Genomic DNA, 19,049 nt, shown 5'->3' on the forward strand with positions numbered 1-19,049 from the left:
AGTGCACAGCTAGAGAATGCTTACATGGCACCAAAAACTGAGTTTATATTTTGATGTGACATTAAGTGCCGGTTCACACTATTGTGATCACAGACATCGCATATGATTCAGAGTGCACTGCTCCTAAAATACAGTTTGTATGGCTGAATTCGCACCGCAATCGCAGTGAACTCTGACAGGACCCTTTTTTTGGTCTGCAGCAGAATCGGATCGCATAGTGGTTCACACCAGTGCGATCCGATTCCTGTGCAAACTGTCAGATCGCACTGCGATATGCGATCTGAGCTGGGGGTGTTGTTAACCTTGAATTGACACCCCCCAGCGTATCGCATATGGCAGTGTGAACTGCCTGTGCTGCGGATGCGATGTGGGAACACGCAGTATGTTCGCAGTGTTCCCGCATTGCAATAGTGTGAACCGGCACTAAATTTTATAACTGTACTAAATTCAGTCATAGTAATCTGGTGGTGAAAAATGGGAACCCCATTCCCATGACAAGACAGTAAGTTGCATAGTTAAGTTAAAGTGGTTGTAATGTAGAAAGATATATACAAAGTATATTCCCTGCGCCAAGTTTTAGGGTGACAAGGTGGGTGTAAAAATTGATAAAATCACTATTAATATATTTTAAAACTATTAAATTAAATAAGCAGCTGCTGTAAAAATGAGTATATGCCACAGAAATGGTCTTTAAAAAGGCCAAAATACAACGCTTGCTAATAAAATAAACAATAAAATCTAACCTGTGCTTGTAAAGTGCCAATGTGTCTTCATAAATATCACTTGATTGTTAAAAACGTATTTAAATAGTATAAAATTGGATATAATTATATTAAAATGTATAAAACGTAACAGTGGATCATATAAATGAGTGACTGTGACTCCAATAAATATCATCAAAAAAATCAACAATCTGTAAAGGGAAAAAATGATTATATGAAAAAGTCCATCAATAAAAGGTGATTATGCTCAGGCAATTAATGTCCTCAATAAGTGGTATCCACAAAAAGCGCAAGTGCTCTGTCTTGATTTTCACAGTATCGATTGCTTGTTCCAAAATTGAATAAGATGGGTCACTTACCAGATAACGTGGGTCTTATGTGCTATATGACACTAAGACCTTTCAGGCTTTGTTTGCCCTCTGGGCTGAGTGGCTCTCCCCTTTACACGGTCCTGCGGGATGATAATGGCTCCTCTGGACCCCGGAATGTAGTACTCAAGAATAGTAAAAGGGAAGAAGAAAGGCTCCAATAGAGTGATAAAGTCTCAAAAAGATTTTATTACCCGTCCATCGGATTCAAGACAAATAAAATCGTGTAACACACTAACCCTGGTGGTCAGCGGTGCTGAAGACATCACCGGAAGTGACGAAACGCGTCAGTTTGGACCGCATAACGTCATCACGCTACCCCAGTTGGAACGCAAGCCGGAAGTTAGCCGTTATTCCGTGAGGAGGACGTGCGGCCCGCACCGCTGACCACCAGGGATAGTGTGTTACACGATTTTATTTGTCTTGAACCCGATGGACGGGTAATAAAATCTTTTTGAGACTTTATCACACTATTGGAGCCTTTCTTCTTCCCTTTTACTATTCTTGAGTACTACATTCCGGGGTCCAGAGGAGCCATTATCAGCCCGCAGGACCGTGTAAAGTGGTTGTAAACCCTTACAAATACCCAGTGAAGTGACTGATGCATAGAGATGAAACAAACCCTCCTGCGTAAGTTGTGTCTGTTTATCTGAAGTCTTCTCTTCTCTACAGCCATTCAAAGTCCAGCATTTATACAGCTTGTCTGAGCTTTCAGAAAGCAGGGAATGGAGAGCTGAAGTTACACTCTGCAGAGCTCAGTGAGGGCAGATTGAAGGCAAGGCTCACACCCCTTATACACAGGAGCAGAGCTGAGGCCGCCAATCACAGGCTGTGTGCCGGAGCTCCCTCCCCTGTCACCTTTTGTCTCCTAGTGTCAGGAAAACTTGTCAGAAGTGACTCATGCTGATAGCAGAGGAATGAGACCGCAGACAGAAATGACACCTAGTGCTCTGGATAGAGACAAGTACGCATTATTGAGGGATTTGCTTTGTTCATATTTCATGCCTGAGGTTAACAACCGCATTAAACTTTCACAGGAGTCTAGAATTGTACACAAGGTTAGCTGGCAATATCTCTGGATCTGCTAGTTCTTTTGAAATGTGGTGTGTTTTTTTTTTTTTTTTTGTCCCTGTTCATAAAAAGTTCACTTAGCTCCTTCCTTGCCAGCAGCATTTACTAGCTCCTCCTTGCTCCCTACAACTATTCACTGTGGTAGGAAGAGAAGTGAAATACTTGGTACTATTGGGTATGCTTGCAACCTCCTCCTCTTGTTGACTCACCAGAGTTGGGTAGATCTGGAAAAAGAGTCTATATTCCTTTCTATGTTCCTACATGTCAGTTTGGTGCTTACACGAGGCTCCCCTTCCCCAGTCCCAGCAGCTGAACATCTTGGCGGGAATGGGGAAAAAGTGAGCATGTGCTGCAGTACGATCTGTCTTTGTATTGTAACCAAAAAAGAGGTTGGGGTGAGGAGCTGAAGGGTTCAGGTAGGCCTGTCAAAACTATTGACTATACAGTGGGTACGGAAAGTATTCAGACCCCCTTAAATTTCTCACTCTTTGTTATATTGCAGCCATTTGCTAAAATCATTTAAGTTCATTCTTCTTCCTCATGAATGTACACATAGCACCCCATACTGACAGAAAAACACAGAATTGTTGACATTGTTGCAGATTTATTAAAAAAGAAAAACTGAAATATCACATGGTCCTAAGTATTCAGACCCTTTGCTCAGTATTTAGTAGAAGCCCCCTTTTGATCTAATACAGCCAGGAGTCTTTTTGGGAAAGATGCAACAAGTCTTTCACACCTGGATTTGGGAATCCTCTGCCATTCCTCCTTGCAGATCCTCTCCAGTTCTGTCAGGTTGGATGGTAAACGTTGGTGGACAGCCATTTTTAGGTCTCTCCAGAGATGCTCAATTGGGTTTAAGTCAGGGCTCTGGCTGGGCCATTCAAAAACAGTCACGGAGTTGTTGTGAAGCCACTCCTTCGTTATTTTAGCTGTGTGCTTAGGGTCATTGTCTTGTTGGAAGGTAAACCTTCGGCCCAGTCTGAGGTCCAGAGCACTTTGGAGAAGGTTTTTGTCCAGGATATCCCTGTACTTGGCCGCATTCATCTTTCCCTCAATTGCAACCAGTTGTCCTGTCCCTGCAGCTGAAAAACACCCCCACAGCATGATGCTGCCACCACCATGCTTCACTGTTGGGACTGTATTGGACAGGTGATGAGCAGTGCCTGGTTTTCTCCACACATACCGCTTAGAATTAAGGCCAAAAAGTTCTATTTTGGTCTCATCAGACCAGAGAATCTTATTTCTCACCATCTTGGAGTCCTTCAGGTGTTTTTCAGCAAACTCCATGCGGGCTTTCATGTGTCTTACACTGAGGAGAGGCTTCCGTCGGGCCACTCTGCCATAAAGCCCCGACTGGTGGAGGGCTGCAGTGATGGTTGACTTTCTACAACTTTCTCCCATCTCCTGACTGCATCTCTGGAGCTCAGCCACAGTGATCTTTGGGTTCTTCTTTACCTCTCTCACCAAGGCTCTTCTCCCCCCCGATAGCTCAGTTTGGCCGGGCGGCCAGCTCTAGGAAGGGTTCTGGTCGTCCCAAACATCTTCCATTTGAGGATTATGGAGGCCACTGTGTTCTTAGGAACCTTAAGTGCAGCAGAAATCTTTTTGTAACCTTGGCCAGATCTGTGCCTTGCCACAATTCTGTCTCTGAGCTCTTCAGGCAGTTCCTTTTGACCTCATGATTCTCATTTGCTCTGACATGCATTGCGATCTGGAAGGTCTTATATAGACAGGTGTGTGGCTTTCCTAATCAAGTCCAATCAGTATAATCAAACACAGCTGGACTCAAATGAAGGTGTAGAACCATCTCAAGGATGATCAGAAGAAATGGAAAGCACCTGAGTTAAATATATGAGTGTCACAGCAAAGGGTCTGAATACATAGGACCATGTGATATTTCAGTTTTTCTTTTTTAATAAATCTGCAACAATGTCAACAATTCTGTGTTTTTCTGTCAGTATGGGGTGCTATGTGTACATTCATGAGGAAGAAGAATGAACTTAAATGATTTTAGCAAATGGCTGCAATATAACAAAGAGTGAAAAATTTAAGGGGGTCTGAATACTTTCCGTACCCACTGTATATTTTATTTGAAATGTTTTTGTTTATTACAGGTACTTTTATATAGCACCTTCAATTTACACAGTGCTTTACATATATATTGTACATTCACACCAGCCCCTGCCCTCAAGGTACTTACAATCTAAGGTCCCTAACTCACATTCATACATACACCTACTAGGGCCAATTATAGACCGGAGCCAATTACCTACCAGCATGTCTTTGGCATGTGGGAGGAAACCGGAATACCCAGAGAAAACCCAGGCAGGCACAGGGAGAACTTTTCAAACTCCAGGCAGGTAGTGCCGTAGTTTGGATTTGAACCAATGACTGTAGCGCTGCAAGGCGGAAGTGCTAAACGCTTACCAACTGTGCTGCCCCAATTAAAACTAGTAACATCTGCTTGCACATTTTCCCATAGTAGGTTGCAATGTTCAGGTTTGTCATGTAAAGGGCTGGTGTTGTTGGACTTTTGTCTGCTTCAGAACAGTTTTCTCCTTTTATACAAGTCTATTGGAATGCAAAAACCGCTTGAAACAGGTTAAATGCAAATCAACCGGGCTTAGTAAAGTAAATGACATAAAACAATGGAGGATGCAATCGCTTCATTGAATAATTAAGGGGAACCAATGCACATAAACTGGTTTACTGGATTGGTAGAGGCAGTACATGAGACCACTCAGCATAATGAAAAATAGGGGAACCCTTCTGTATATAAGGCCACATCTAGAAGTGGTATTCTGCTGCCAAAGGCAAGGCGAGACCGCCCCCCCCCCCCCCCCCACACACACACACACACACACTCTGTCTCCACCACACACACACACTCTCTTATGCAGACACACAGGCTCTTACACGCACACTTGCACAGGCTCTTACACGCGCACTTGCACAGGCTCTTACACGCGCACTTGCACGGGCTCTTGCACGCGCACTTGCACGGGCTCTTGCACGGGCTCTTGCACGGGCTCTTGCACGGGCTCTTGCACGGGCTCTTGCACGGGCTCTTGCACGGGCTCTTGCACGGGCTCTTGCACGCGCACTTGCACGGGCTCTTGCACGGGCACTTGCACGGGCTCTTGCACGCACACGCGCACAGGCTCTTGCACGCGCACAGGCTCTTGCACGCGCACAGGCTCTTGCACGCGCACAGGCTCTTGCACGCGCACAGGCTCTTGCACGCGCACAGGCTCTTGCACGCGCACAGGCTCTTGCACGCACACACAGGCTCTTGCACGCGCACAGGCTCTTGCACGCACACACAGGCTCTTGCACGCGCACAGGCTCTTGCACGCACACACAGGCTCTTACGCACACACAGGCTCTTACGCACACACAGGCTCTTAGGCACACGCACACAGGCTCTTACTGACACTCTTACTTTCTTACTCACTTTTTTCCCATTGTCCCCGTGCTTGCAGTTTGCTATTTCTTGATCTTTCTCTTAGAGACCCCGAAAAGTGCACCCGGCTCTTCATAAGGGTGGTTCCACTGGCCTTTCCCTCACTGGGGCCCCACAAATCTGATCTTATGCTTTAAATATATGTTGAGAGATGCTTCGACTCCTTCCAAGGACTTCCTCCCAGCTAATGCCAGCTTATAATTTTGGGTCAAATTCTATTGCCCAAATGACAGGGTTTTAGAAGGATTATATCGGTTTTCAATCCTCTGGAAGCAACTTAGAAATACTGGAGTTGGTTGGGGGCTTTGTTTTCTTTTATGTGGATTATTTTGGCCTGTCTGGACATTGATCAGAATGTCTTGCATAGTCCGTGTTGACTATTGCCCTATTCTGACACTTTTTCTAAGTTTGCGGCGAAATCATGCAAATATATAAAGAATTGAATATTAAAAATAAAACGCAGATCAACTGAATTTTAAATGCACCTGCAGTAAATTCTAAATGTTTTTTTAAATTGTAGGCACACTAGGAGTTAAGTCCAAGGAGGTGCATGACATCTCATGAACTTGTCTCCAATATTTATATCTGACAAGTTTTTGGCTCTGCACTGACACTGGGGGTTGTGAGAGAGGAGAGAGATGCATACAGAGCAGCTATGGCCTTTCCCTCCCCTCTGCTGCACATTCAGAGAAGCCTTTGTATTTTGTGAATGAGTTCATGAATATTATACAATGGCTTCTGTGATTGGGCAAGAGGAGGTGAGGGGCGTTACAGCTGCATCGGCTGTAATGCTAAAGATGCTGAGACCTGAAGGGTCAGCGTCAGAGCCAGAAATGAGTGATAGCCGTCTTCCAGGAATGCAATTAAATTGTCAGATGTAAATGATAGAGATAAGCCCAGGAGATGTCATGCAGCTCCTTGGACTTGACTCATAGTGTGCCTTCACTTTTTACAAAGGAGCTGATTTCCTGGAATTCAGTTATAAATACGGTTGACAATGACCCAGAAAATGATGCAGCACAGCATGGCAAACCATTTCTCTTTTTCTTCCAGATTCTGACATTGATGCTGCCACTGCAATGATGTTGTTAAACAGCTCTATCAAGCATGAAGCTTTGGATTGTAAGAATTGCTTTTATTATTCTTCAGTCATGAAATTCTGGCATAGTTCCTGGAACACTTTAAAGCAGAGCAGTTTTAAGCAGCAGTTTATTATGTTTGAGTAATTGTTTAAATCGTGATTTATAGGCAGTAGGGTTAAAGAAGCAGAAGCTGTTCACCTAATTCAGTAAATGTGAATGAGGTGAAGTGGTGTTCACTTTTAATCTTGTGTAAGGGGGGGAAAAAAGGCATTTTTGATGGCACCTTTTTAATGAGGTATTCAAAATGAGCCTCATCCTGTTCACACTTCAAGGGATTTAGGAGGCAATACTGCTGCTTTTTGAATTCCCATTGAGGTTTTTTTTGTTTTTGTTTTTGTTGCTGAATAGGTATTTTGCACTGAACTACCTCACTTCAACCTCATGCCGAGCATTTGCCTCGTGATTTTTGGTGTGGCCCTATTGCTCTCAATGAGCGCTTTGATAGGTGGTGCCACCTGTCAAGTTCAACAAGCCGAGTTGAGCTCCTTTCACATGGGATTTTTGATCAGGTCCGCCTGTCAGTTTTTCAGGCCGACCGGATCGGATGCTCTTTGCACCCCTATGGAGCAGCAAGTGTCAGCGGCGATATCTCCGCTAACACCCACTGCTATCCGATCCGATCCTGTCTGTTAAATCCAGATGGATGGAAACCCTATTTTCCATCCGTCTGGAGGATCGGATGAAAACGAACAGGCGGTAGAAGAGATTGGGGAACTGACTGGTCCGTCTCTGCAAAGTAAGCGGAGACGGACCTGTCATACGCCTTCTCAGCGGGGATCGGCCCCCGCAGAAAAAAACAGAGTCCGCCAGGCAGAAAGCCCATGTAAAAGGACCCTTAGACTCGATTCACACTAGTGCGACTTGTCAGCCTGACAAGTCGCGGTCCATTGACCGCTACAGGAGCCGTTCTAATAGGAGCAACACAAGTCGCTCCGACTTAGAAAAAGGGTCCTGTACTACTTTGGGGCGACGTCGGAGCGACTTGCATAGACTTCCATTATGTGAAGTCCATGCAAGTCGCTCCGAAGTCGTGGTGCATGGGAATGCACATGTCACCCCCGAAGTAGTACAAAGTCGTGCCGCCCCGACTCAAGTTTGCTGCGATGTGTATGCAGTCACGGCGCTATTACCTGCAAGATGTAGACAGCCTGCATCTAGGACTGATCACTTGCAGGTAATCACTCCATAAGAGATGACATGCGAGCAGCTGAACTTCGCTTCGGGAGCTGTCAGCCTACCATTGATTTCACTGGGGCTCTCTCCCAAAGCGAACAGTCAGGAAGTCTTGCTGGGGTTCCTGCATATAAAATCACACACAGCCCCATCTGCAAGTGTGAATGGGGCCATAATGGGTTTTATTGATGCCATAGGAATGTGATACATTTAAGGCCTCATGCACACTGGATGTTATCAAAACGCCAGTTGAAAGCTGTAGCTCTAAGGCCCCGTTCACATAGGGGCGACTCTACTTCGCACCGCGACCTCCGAGGTCGCGGTGCGAGCAGCGCGCCGCGACCTCAGAGCGGCCGCTACGGACTTCATAACATTGAAGTCTATGGCGGTCGCCTCCTGGTCGCCCCAAAGAAGCTCCGGACCCTTTTTCTAAGTCGGAGCGACTTGTGTCGCTCCTATTAGAATGGGTCCGCAGCTTCCCTATGGAAGGCGACCTGCGAGGCGACCAGGTCGCCTCGCAGGTCGCCTTAGTGTGAACGGGGGCTAAAAGGAGTTTTTTTGCTTTTTTGCAGTAGCATTTTTCAGCAGTAGTGTTTTTTAGCAAAACTATACTCCCACAAAAGCTTATGGCTCAAAAACCCTGATAAGTGCAGAGTAGCTGCATTTTTCAGCTTTTATAGAGTTAGAGCGTTTTTACAGCTGAAAAACTCCTCTCAAAACCCACTAGTTCTGTTTTTTTTTTTTTTTTCAGCCCCTGCCAAAAGCTACTGATAACAGCCTGTGTGTGCATGGACACATAGGAGAACATGCTGGGGAGTTTATTGGCTGCAGAAAAAAAACATCTGACGCCAAAAACAGCCGCTGAAAAAAGTCCAGTGTGCATGAGGCCTAAAGCTGGACTCGGGCAAACTGCTAAGTACATGAATACAATCAATATATAGGGGATCCTTTACCTGCTGAAGGATTTATTTTTCTTTTTACCTAGTCCTGAGATTTAGGCTCCATTCACACTAAAGCGACTTGTCAGGCGACTTGTCAGCCTGACAAGTCACGGTCCATTGACTGCTACAGGATCCGTTCTAATAGGAGCGACACAAGTCGCTCTGACTTAGAAAAAGGGTCCTGTACTACTTCAGGGCGACCTTGGGGCGACTTGCATAGACATTCATTATATGAAGTCCGTGCAAGTCACGCCGAAGTCGTTGTGCACTGGACTTCACAAGTCGCCCCTGAAGTAGTACAGAGTCTTGCCGCTGCAGTGTGAATGGGCTCTTACACAGATCTGTTGCATGGCACAGTCTGGTCCAGCTGAGCAATTACATGCTTTTTCACTTATGCAGTAGGTTAACACTTCTACTGTAGGTCTTGTTCCTCCCCCAGGCTGTTACTGAACCAGTGAAAGGAGAAGAAGCAAACTGATGGGTTTATTCCCCTGACTCTCTGCTCTCTCCTCCTGTTAGCATGTTTCCTGGTAGCACATGAGTACTGCTGCTCAACTGTATTGCTTCTCAAGCTTCTTCTCCCTTTCTTAGTCTGAGCTCTGCTGTACAGGGATTGCAAGAGTCTGACACCAGGTCTAAGTCAGGTACTTGCACTGCTTGCATTAAAAATACATTTAATAATGTAATGAGGAAAACAGAGCTGCATTCATTTTTTATTTATACCTGCCTATTAATGTTAAATTTGTTAGTAATGAAAAGTCTTGTTGATCCTGAGGATTGCTCTGTAGGGTATATTTTGAATATAGCATTTTTTTTTCTTTGCCTGTAAACTCCTTTACATGTTCACTTGCAGCAGGTATAGAAAACAATGCCCCCCCCCCCCTCAAAATCACAGTTTGAAGCTTTGCAGCCTGAAATGAAGCCAGAAACCGTTTTTTTTTTATCCAGCTCAGTGCAACTTATAACATCCAAGTGAAAGCTAGAACACCAACATATCAGACAAAAAAAATCAAAAACAGAATCACTGAGCTAGAAAAAAGATCACCCCCTCCTCCTAAAAATGACTTGTAAATTCGATCAGGTGTAGCTAATTACCTTCTCAATGGCACATAAAGTCATTTGACTTTCAACTATGGTCATTTTGGTTATCTCAGCATGAAAGGAGCTTTCCTGGAGCATTTCAGTCCCTGGTAGTGCAACTGAAGAAAACAATCAACTGGATGGTCAAAGAATACCTGGGATACATTTGTGAACAGGCACAAGTCAGGAGATAGATGCAAAAACATTTCAAAGGCTTTTTTTAATGCCTAGAAGTAAAGTGAAGACTAATATTAAGAAGTTGAAGGTATTTGGTACAACGCAGACCCTCCCTGGATCAGGATGTCGCTCCAAACTGCATAAAAGAGCCAGGAGAAAACTGATCAGAGGCTACCAAGAGGCCTTCAGAAACCCTGAAGCAGTTGCAGGAATTTATGACAAAGAGTGGTCATTGTGTGCATGTGACATAACAAATTCTCCACAAATGTGGCTTGTATGGGAGGGTTGCTAGAAAAAAGCCACTCCTCAAGAAAGGCCGCATGCAGTCATGACTGAGCTTTGCCAAAATGCACCTTTGAAGATTCTGAGGCTACATGGAAAAAGGTGTTCTGGTCAGATGAGACTAAAATTGAACTATTTGGCCTCAACACCAAATGATATGTCTGGCAGAAATCCAATACAGCTCACCATCCAAATAACACCATTCATACAGTATAGCATGGAGGTGGTAATATCATGTTGTGGAGGTGTTTCTCTGCAGCAGGGACCAGAGCACTTGTCAGGATAGAAGGAAAAATGGATGGGGGCAAACTATTGTCAAATTCTTTGCGAAAAATCTGCTGCCTTCTGCTAGAAAGTTGTCAATTAGAAGGTTTACCTTCCAACATGACAATGACCCAAAGCACACAGCAAAAATGAGGATACAGTGGTTGATGGAGAAGAAGGTGAATGTCCTTGCATGGCCTAGTCAGAGCCCAGACTTAAACCCAATTGAAAATCTGTGGAATGATTTGAAGACTGCAGTCCACAAACATCACCATCAAATTTAAGTAAACTTGAGCAGTTCTGCAAAGAAGAGTGAGCAAATATTGCAAAGTCTAGATGTGAAAAGTTAGTAAAGACATCTCCCAACAGACTAAGCCCACGTTCACAACGGTGCACCCTATTGTTGGCAATGGAACCGTTCAAATTGCGGTGCCACACCGATTTTTAAAAAAAGGTCACTGCACTATTTTTTGTGATTTCAGATGTGACTTGCATAGACATTCATGCATAAAGTCGCACAGATATCAGGCAAATAGCACCTGGAATCGCACTGATGTGCGACTTTGAAAATGTGCTACTTCAAGTGCAGTAGCACGATTTCAAAGTCACGTTCAGTGAGAACCATAGCTAAAGGCAGTAATTAAAGCAAAAGGTGATTCTTTTTCCAACTCTATAATCCTGTTTTTGAATTTTTATTTTTTTCTGACATGTTGGTGTTCTATCTTTCACTCGAATGTTATAGTAAATACAGCTAAATAAAACAAAAACTGTGTGTCTTCATTTCAGGCTGCAAATCAACAAATTGTGATTGTTTTAAAGGAGAGTGAGTCCTTTCTATATCCACTGTATGTGTCCATACACACATAGGCCTTTACAGGAGTTTAGAGACCGCAAAAAAAAATCTGTTGTCAGGGTTTGACAAACCCCAGGCGCCAGGTCGCCATGGCAACAAGAAGTATTGTCCTGGAACCTGGGCTGCCGTCCTAATGACTTGCATACCGAGTGCCGCTGGGTACAGTGGTCAGTGGGAAGGGAGGAGAGCGAACACATCCGCTCTCCTCTTCTAGGTGTTGACCCGGAAGTGTTGTCACTTCTGGGTCCATGTTGATCATTTCCTCAGCCATCAAGGCCGGGAAAGAATGTAATGCAGTGTGATGTGCCTTGCATTACATTCAGTGGAGCACAGGGGAGACATGCAGGGTCTTTTAGACCCTGGATGTCTCATTAAAGAGAACCTGTGACCCAAAAAATTCATCACATACGGGACCCCTATGTGATGGGGACAAAAAAAGTGAAGTAAAAAAAAAAAAATGTTTTTTTTTTCATTGTAAAAAATTAGGTTACGCTGAAGCATATGAAATCCCCCGTCCAAAAACAATTGAGCCACCCCTATAAATACGCGCGTACAAACAAAAACGCGGCAGCGTGCCTACGCCAGAAAACTTCGATTGAGATACACATGTAACATATTGCGCGCATGCCGGAAAGAGAGAAATAGTTCTAGTACCAGACTACCGGAACGCTAAATGAATGACCTATATAGGGGGCTTTTAAAGCACCTCCTATGGAAAATATAGGGTACTGACATGTTTAGGGTTTGACATGTTGGGTATCTATTTACCGCAACATCTGCTTTTAATATTTTACAAAAAGATTGGGTCATTTATTGCGTTTTTGTGCCCCCTAAAATGAACTTTTAATGTGTTTCTGAAAATTTGCAGAAATATTGTGTGATATGAAAACTTAGAACTGCCACTATTTTATTCTCTTGGGTGTCTGCTTTCAGAAAATATATAATGTTTGGGGGTTTTATGTAATCTTCAGGCCTCAATGATTTTTTAAATGTGTGCAAAAAACGCCCTGGCTGTGAAGGGGTTAAAGGAGAAGTTCACCTTCCGGAACATATTACATGTTCCGGTAAGTCTTGTTTAAAAAAAAAACTGGCTCCTAATTTTTTTTTTTTTTTTTTTTAAGCTGGCTCCTAGATTCAAGGCAAAATTTTATCCAGCCCTGTGTTGCGCATTCAGGAGAGGAGCTTTTGAGCAAAAAAAAAAAATGCCTGATGCGTCTAAACGTGTGTTAATGCTAGGCGCTTTTAATGCTTGAGCATTTTTTATATTCAGTGGCCAGAAAAAAATAATATTCTGACCAATGAAATGAATTAGCGCCCAAGCTCTTGATGCACCTAAACGCTCTTGAAAAAATGCAGCTTAGGAGCGTTTTTGTAGCTGCTTTTCTCCTACCAGTAGAAAAACATTTTAAAAGAGCCCCAGTGTGCATGAGGCCGTACAGTTCTGTGTACACGCCGGTTTTAATTTTTAAAAGGTATATCTATTAAATGTAGCATACTGCAAATACTTTTTTGCACTAATCTCAGGCTGATGTCCACATTATATTTGATATGATGACTTTTTTTTTTTTATAGGTAAATGTGTCTTTATTTTATTTACTCATTTATTTATTTATTTTTATAAAGGTGTTTGCTGCACTATCGGAGAGAATAACAAGATAGAGGGAGTAGATGGTAAGTCTTGCCACCTCCTTGTTCTTTATTTTTTCTGTTTATACACTGAACAGTTCCTGAATACAGATAAAACCATACATTAGTATTTGTATTGTGGCCATTGATAAATCTAAAGAAAGAATAGCTTTTCTTATACATGGCAACCAGGTTGTTCCTCCAATTCCTATATCTTATGCTAGAACCCTGCAGAGTGCTGTTGTGCAGAGCAGTATGATTCAAAGTCAAACAGGCCCCAACAACATTGGTAATTGACTCCATGTATGTGGCTTTCTTTGGCCTTCTTTGCCACTATCCTGTAACAGGTATGCAGACAGTGATGTCCAGACTCTAGTTGTATGCAAGGTCCGGTCCAAATTAGTTGCCTGATCTGTGTCTGTGGGTCCCTTGATTTCTAGACTGTATTTGTCTCCGCAGTGGTCCTGCGCATATTATCTGACTGAAATGCTGGTCTGAGGACCAGACTTCTAAGAAGGCCTTATCAGATCTTCCATTTGTGGGGGATTGCCTGTTTGGAGCTTTCTTGGATAACATCATCAAAGGCCTCACAGGGGGAAAGGGGGAAAGAGTACTCTTCTTCCTCAGGCTTCCAAGGGTAAGCAGTCCCATCACAAACGAGGGCCTTTCTTTTCAGCTCACAAGAGGCCTTTTCGTGCCTCAGGGTCTCAAAACAAGGAATCTAAGTCCTTCAGAGCCTCCGCCGGGGATTCTAGGAGGACCTGGTCCGGCAAGCCATGAGCAGGTTCTGCCAGACCTGCGTACAAGGCTTCCTCTGCATTTAGGTGCGCCCTCACCCATATCTGGGGTGGGGGATGTTTTTGCAGATTTCCGGATCCATGGACCTCCCAAGACAAGGACAGGACAAGTGGGTCCACAAAGTCAATCATTCCGGCTACAAGATCAAGTTTCGATCATATTCTCCGAACAGGTTCTTCCCTTCCAAGCTGCCCTTGTCCCCAGAACACTTAGGGGATCTCTTTGGGGCAGTGCAAGACTTGTCACTTCAAGGGGTGATTGTTTCGGTTCTGACATCGGAATGTTTTCAAGGTTTTTACTCAAACCTGTTTACATTTCCCAGGAAGGAAGGCAATGTGCGTCCAATTCTGGACCCCAAGGCGCTAAACTGCTTTGTGCGGGTACAGATGTTCGAAATGGAATCCATTCGCACGGTGGTGGCTTCCCTACGTCAGGGGGATTTCCTCACCTCCCTCGACATCAAGCACGCATACCTACACATCCCAGTATGTGTCAGTTACCAGCGCTTTCTCTGCTTTGCCGTGGGGGAGGAGCATTATCAGTTTGGGGCATTGCCCTTTGGTCTTGCCTCCGCTCCTCTAGTCTTCACAAAAGCATTGGCCCCGGTGCTAGCATTGCTGCCTCGGTATACCATAATGGGGTATCTGGACGATCTGCTTTTGCGAGCAGTCTTCAACTGCTTTGTTGGACTACTTGGAGATTACTCTGCGAACTCTGAGGAAGTTTGGTTGGATTCTGAATCTTCAGAAGTCTTCTCTGGTTCCGTCCACATGCCTGGACTATCTTGGTCTGACTCTGAACGAGTGTTTCTTCCTCTGGAACAACTTCAGAAATTGCAGGAGGCAATTTAGGTTCTGCTGTCCAGCAGAGGGTCATCTCTTTGGTCTTGCATGCGGGTACTGGGCCTGATGGTGTCTACCTTCGAGGCGGTTCCGTTTGCACAGTGCCACACAAAATCTATGCAAAAAGAGATTCTGGTAAAATTGAACAAGAATCCTCAGTCTCTAGACAATCTGATCCTGTCGAGCTGGAGTACGAGGGGGTCCCTGGTTTTGTAGCTTCGTTCTCTGGCACTTCATCAGGGCAAATCTTTTCTTCCCCTGTCCTGGACGGTCGTCACCACAGACGCCAGCCTGTCCGGGTGGGGAGGCGTCCTCGGCAGAGTGTGCTCTGGGGGGTCTGGAATCTGGAAGATTCTAGGCTACTGATCAATGTACTGGAACTCCGAGCGATCAGACTCTGGATCATTGGTCTCCAGGGGTGTCCAGTACGGATTCATTCGGATAATGCCACGGCCGTGGCCTATGTCATTTACCAAGGGGGCACAAGAAGTGTCCTGGCGGCTCGGGAAGTAGCCGGCATTCTAAGGTGGAAAGGTTCCATCCCTCTCTGCTGTGCACATTCTAGGGGTGGAAAATTGGCAGGTGGATTACCTGACACGACAGGCGTTGGACCAGGGGGAATGGTCACTTCATCCAGAGGTGTTTCATCAGTTGTGTCTCCGGTGGGGTACTCCCAAGGTGGATCTGTTGGCCTCTCGCCTCAACAGTGCAGAGGTTTGTGGCACGGTCTCGGTATTCTCTAGCAGACTCCCCAGACGCATTAATGGCTCCTTGGAGTCGGTATTGTCTGATTTTACGCTTTTCCTCCTCCCAAGCTTCTGCCGAGACTCCTGCGCAGGATCGAGGCAGAAGGGTTTCCGGTCATTATAGTGGCTCCAGACTGGCCTCGCCGGTTTGGTACGGTTGGTCACTGATGCTCCTTGGAGACTTCCTCTTAGGGAAGATCTCTTGTCGCAAGGGCCAGTCTTCCATCCTGCTTTACAATAGCTGGCTTTGACGGCTTGGCTGTTGAAAGCCAGATGCTGAAGGATAGAGGATTGTCTCACTCGGTGATTCCTATTTTGTTAAATGCTAGAAAATCTACTTATAGGAAGATTTACTATCATATTTGGAAGACGTACATTCGTGGTGTCCCTCAGGGTTCACCCTTACTCCTTTTTGGTGACTCAAGTCTTGGCTTTCCTCCAACGAGGGGTTGAGCAGCACCTGGCCTTGAGTGCCATCAAGGACCAAGTTTCGGCTTTGGCGGTTTTCTTGGTGCATACCCTTTTCCAGGGAGTGAGACACTTGGGTCCTCCAGTGTGGTCTCCATTGCCGCCGTGGGACCTCCATTTGGTGTTGTCAGTTCTCCAGAAGCCTCCCTTTGAAAACATTTGGGAGGTTCCCCTGCTTGCATTGTCCCGGAAGGTGGCCTTTTTGGTGGCTATTACTTCTGTGCGTAGGGTTTCGGAAATGACAGTGCTGTCTTGTCGTTCGCCTTACCTGGTGGTTCACAGGGATAAGGTGGTTCTTCGTCCATGTCCGTCATTCCTTCCAAAGGTCGTCTCTGATTTTAAATTGAATGAAAACCATTGTGTTGCCCTCCCTGTGTCCCAGGCCTAAGCATCCTAAGGAAATTGCCTTGCATTCCCTGGATGTGGTTCGGGCAATAAGGGTGTACCTGGCAGCTACAGAGTCTTTTAGAAAATCAGACTCACTATTAGTCCTCATGGATGGACCTCGCAAAGGGTTGGCTGCTTCTGCTGCGATCATTTGCAGATGGATCAGACAGACTGTGGTTCAGGCTTATTCCATTATGGGTCAGGTTCCTCCTTTCCCTGTTAAGGCGCACTCTATTCAGGCGCTTAGTGCCCTCTGGGCCTTCCGTCATCAGGAGTCAGTGATGCAGGTTTGCCAGACTGCTACCTGTTCGTCTGTGCACACATTCGCAAAGTTTTATAAGGTGGATGTGTTGGCAGCTGCAAATGCTTACTTTGGCCGCAAGGTTTTGCAGGCTGCTGTTTAGAGGACTTGGTCCTCTTTGAGGGTGTTTTCATTTTTTTCAGGTGAGCTCAAGTTGTTTTATAGTTCAACTCACAGGTGGTTCACAGCACCCCTTTCGGCTTTCCACCTTTGTCCAGAACCTCCAATACCGCCTTTACAGACGGAGTACTCACGGGGTCTTAGAGGGATTTTACCAAACTTTGTTGGAGATTCCTACCTTTTTGTTATTCTGAAGTAATAGTTGTTTGCTTGTCTGTGTCCATATGGGAAGTGAATCTGTATGGGAGTGGTTTTATAATTCTCAGTTGGCTACTGCACCTGCGGAGCTCTAAGGAAAGTGGCAGGGTCTGCATCCCTTAAGATGTTACCTTTTGGGAGTATCTCACCAAAAATGAAATTTTTGTTGCAGGGGATGCTCAAAATCTGGCTTGTATCTTTGTGTAGACTTCTTGGAAAATCAGTGAACCAATCACACAAGCAGGAAATTACATTTTCAGAGGGCATTCTGTACACCATCTGTGTACAGAACGCCTCCAGATTGCCATATTTCATTTTACAGAAAATGACAACGCTGCAGATTGAAAAGGAAAGGTCAATTTTAACAACCTTCAACTACAATATGACTTGTGTCGCAATTGTGTGTGTTTGTGTGTGTGTGCGCGTGTATATGTGTATGTGTGTGTGTGTGTGTGTGTATATATATATATATATATATATATATATATATATATATATATATATATAATAATGTGTGTTTATATGAGATATATATGTGCGTGCGGGTGGGTGTTTTTATATATATATATATATATATTATTTTTTTTTTTTTTTTTGCTTCCCCATCCCCCCCCCCCCCCCCCCCAATGAAAGTGGAGTTACCTTTTTAAACTTTTTGTTATAGTAAACTGTCTTGTGCTTGTATTTTTATATAGGCCAGAAGCCTCAGCCTCACAAGGCGGTGCTGCCTAAGAAACGCAATTACAGCAGCGCGTTCAAACACTGTGCATCTCTGTCTCTCCAAGAGAGCGATTCTGCCGTCATCAACATCGATCCTAAAGAGGATCACAACTACAGTGCCAGCGGCACAGACTCTCAGCGATGTGAATCACGCTCCAGCGTGTCTTCCCTGTCCTCTGTCGACGAGGTGTACGAGTTCATCCCAAAGAACAGCCGGGCAGGAAGCGATGGCAGCGAAGGATTTCACAGCGAGGACGACACTGATATGGACTACGAGGAAGATGCACTTGGCGACAGCGGCTATGCCACCCAGCCCTGTATAAATTCTAGCAAAGAACAGCATGGCAAAAAACTGCGAAAAGAAGCCTGCCAAGATATTGATGACGAGCTTAAAGAGGCCGCAGGATCGCTTCTCCATTTAGCCGGAATCCGCACGTGTCTAGATTCTCTTTTAAAAACTGCTAAAGCCCAGTCCCAGAAGCATAGAAAATAGTGAGCCTGCCTGCAAAGTTTTTGCTTTAATCAGTTGTACTTTTTTTTTCCCCTCCCTCCATCAATTCAAAGCGTGGCAATATTTTTCAGCCAGTTTTTTTTTTTTTTTCCTCTAGGAGATCAAAGCCATAAAAAAAAATTAGGCTTATTTTGTATTTGTTTTGCTTGTTCTCAGCTAGCTCAACTTGTCTGTTCTCCCATAATTACTGCCTTAGAATAATCCACTTTTTTTTACGTAGCAGGAGTGCATGACGTGCTGCAAACTTCCTACAAATAAGCTATATAGTCAGATTTAAAATGTACCCGACTCCATGGATTCCGGAAATCGTGACACAACCCTCACTATGAGCTGCTGACGTAATATTGATATGTTATGTGTTTGTTTTTTTATTTTGGACATTACGCGGCAAAGTGATAAAACACTGCAGTATTAGGGATACTTTTGCCAATTATTTATACGTGATTTAGTAACAAAGGTGCTGAGTGCACATGAGTAGAAGAATTGTAAAGAATTCCTCCCCTCCTTCTGTATTTTATATGGACTGAAAAAAAAATTGCAACTTGCTGCGTTCGCAGGGTCCTTGATAACTTGAGCACCAGACTGAGATTAACTGAAAAGTTTTCATCTGTATGTGTATTTCTAAAACAGCTGGACGGATTCTAGGAGCCAGGTCGCCAACGGGACCGATAAGAAAATGATACAGCTGGTGCCCATCTTTCCTGTTCTCATTCAAGGCGCTGGTTACCTGGCATGTTGGCTTCCTAATTTGGAGTAGCCAGCTCCTTAAGTTCGCAAGAGTTTCCCCACCTCT

General features: G+C 44.6%; 1 protein-coding gene across 1 annotated transcript in view; it reads left to right on the forward strand.

The window, feature by feature from the left end:
• Positions 1 to 18,280, forward strand: part of FOXN2 (forkhead box N2) — a 95,937-nt gene extending 77,657 nt beyond the window's left edge. Inside the window, exons 5-7 of the mRNA XM_082252348.1 lie at positions 6,681 to 6,749; positions 13,163 to 13,210; positions 17,721 to 18,280. Of these exons, the coding sequence (XP_082108474.1) occupies positions 6,681 to 6,749; positions 13,163 to 13,210; positions 17,721 to 18,238 (635 nt within the window). The 3' untranslated portion in view covers positions 18,239 to 18,280. The remainder of the gene's footprint in view (positions 1 to 6,680; positions 6,750 to 13,162; positions 13,211 to 17,720) is intronic.
• Positions 18,281 to 19,049: the final 769 nt, after the last annotated feature.

The sequence above is a fragment of the Pelophylax lessonae genome (assembly GCF_965119305.1).
Source record: "Pelophylax lessonae genome assembly, chromosome: 3".
In the NCBI taxonomy this organism is placed as follows: domain Eukaryota; kingdom Metazoa; phylum Chordata; class Amphibia; order Anura; family Ranidae; genus Pelophylax; species Pelophylax lessonae.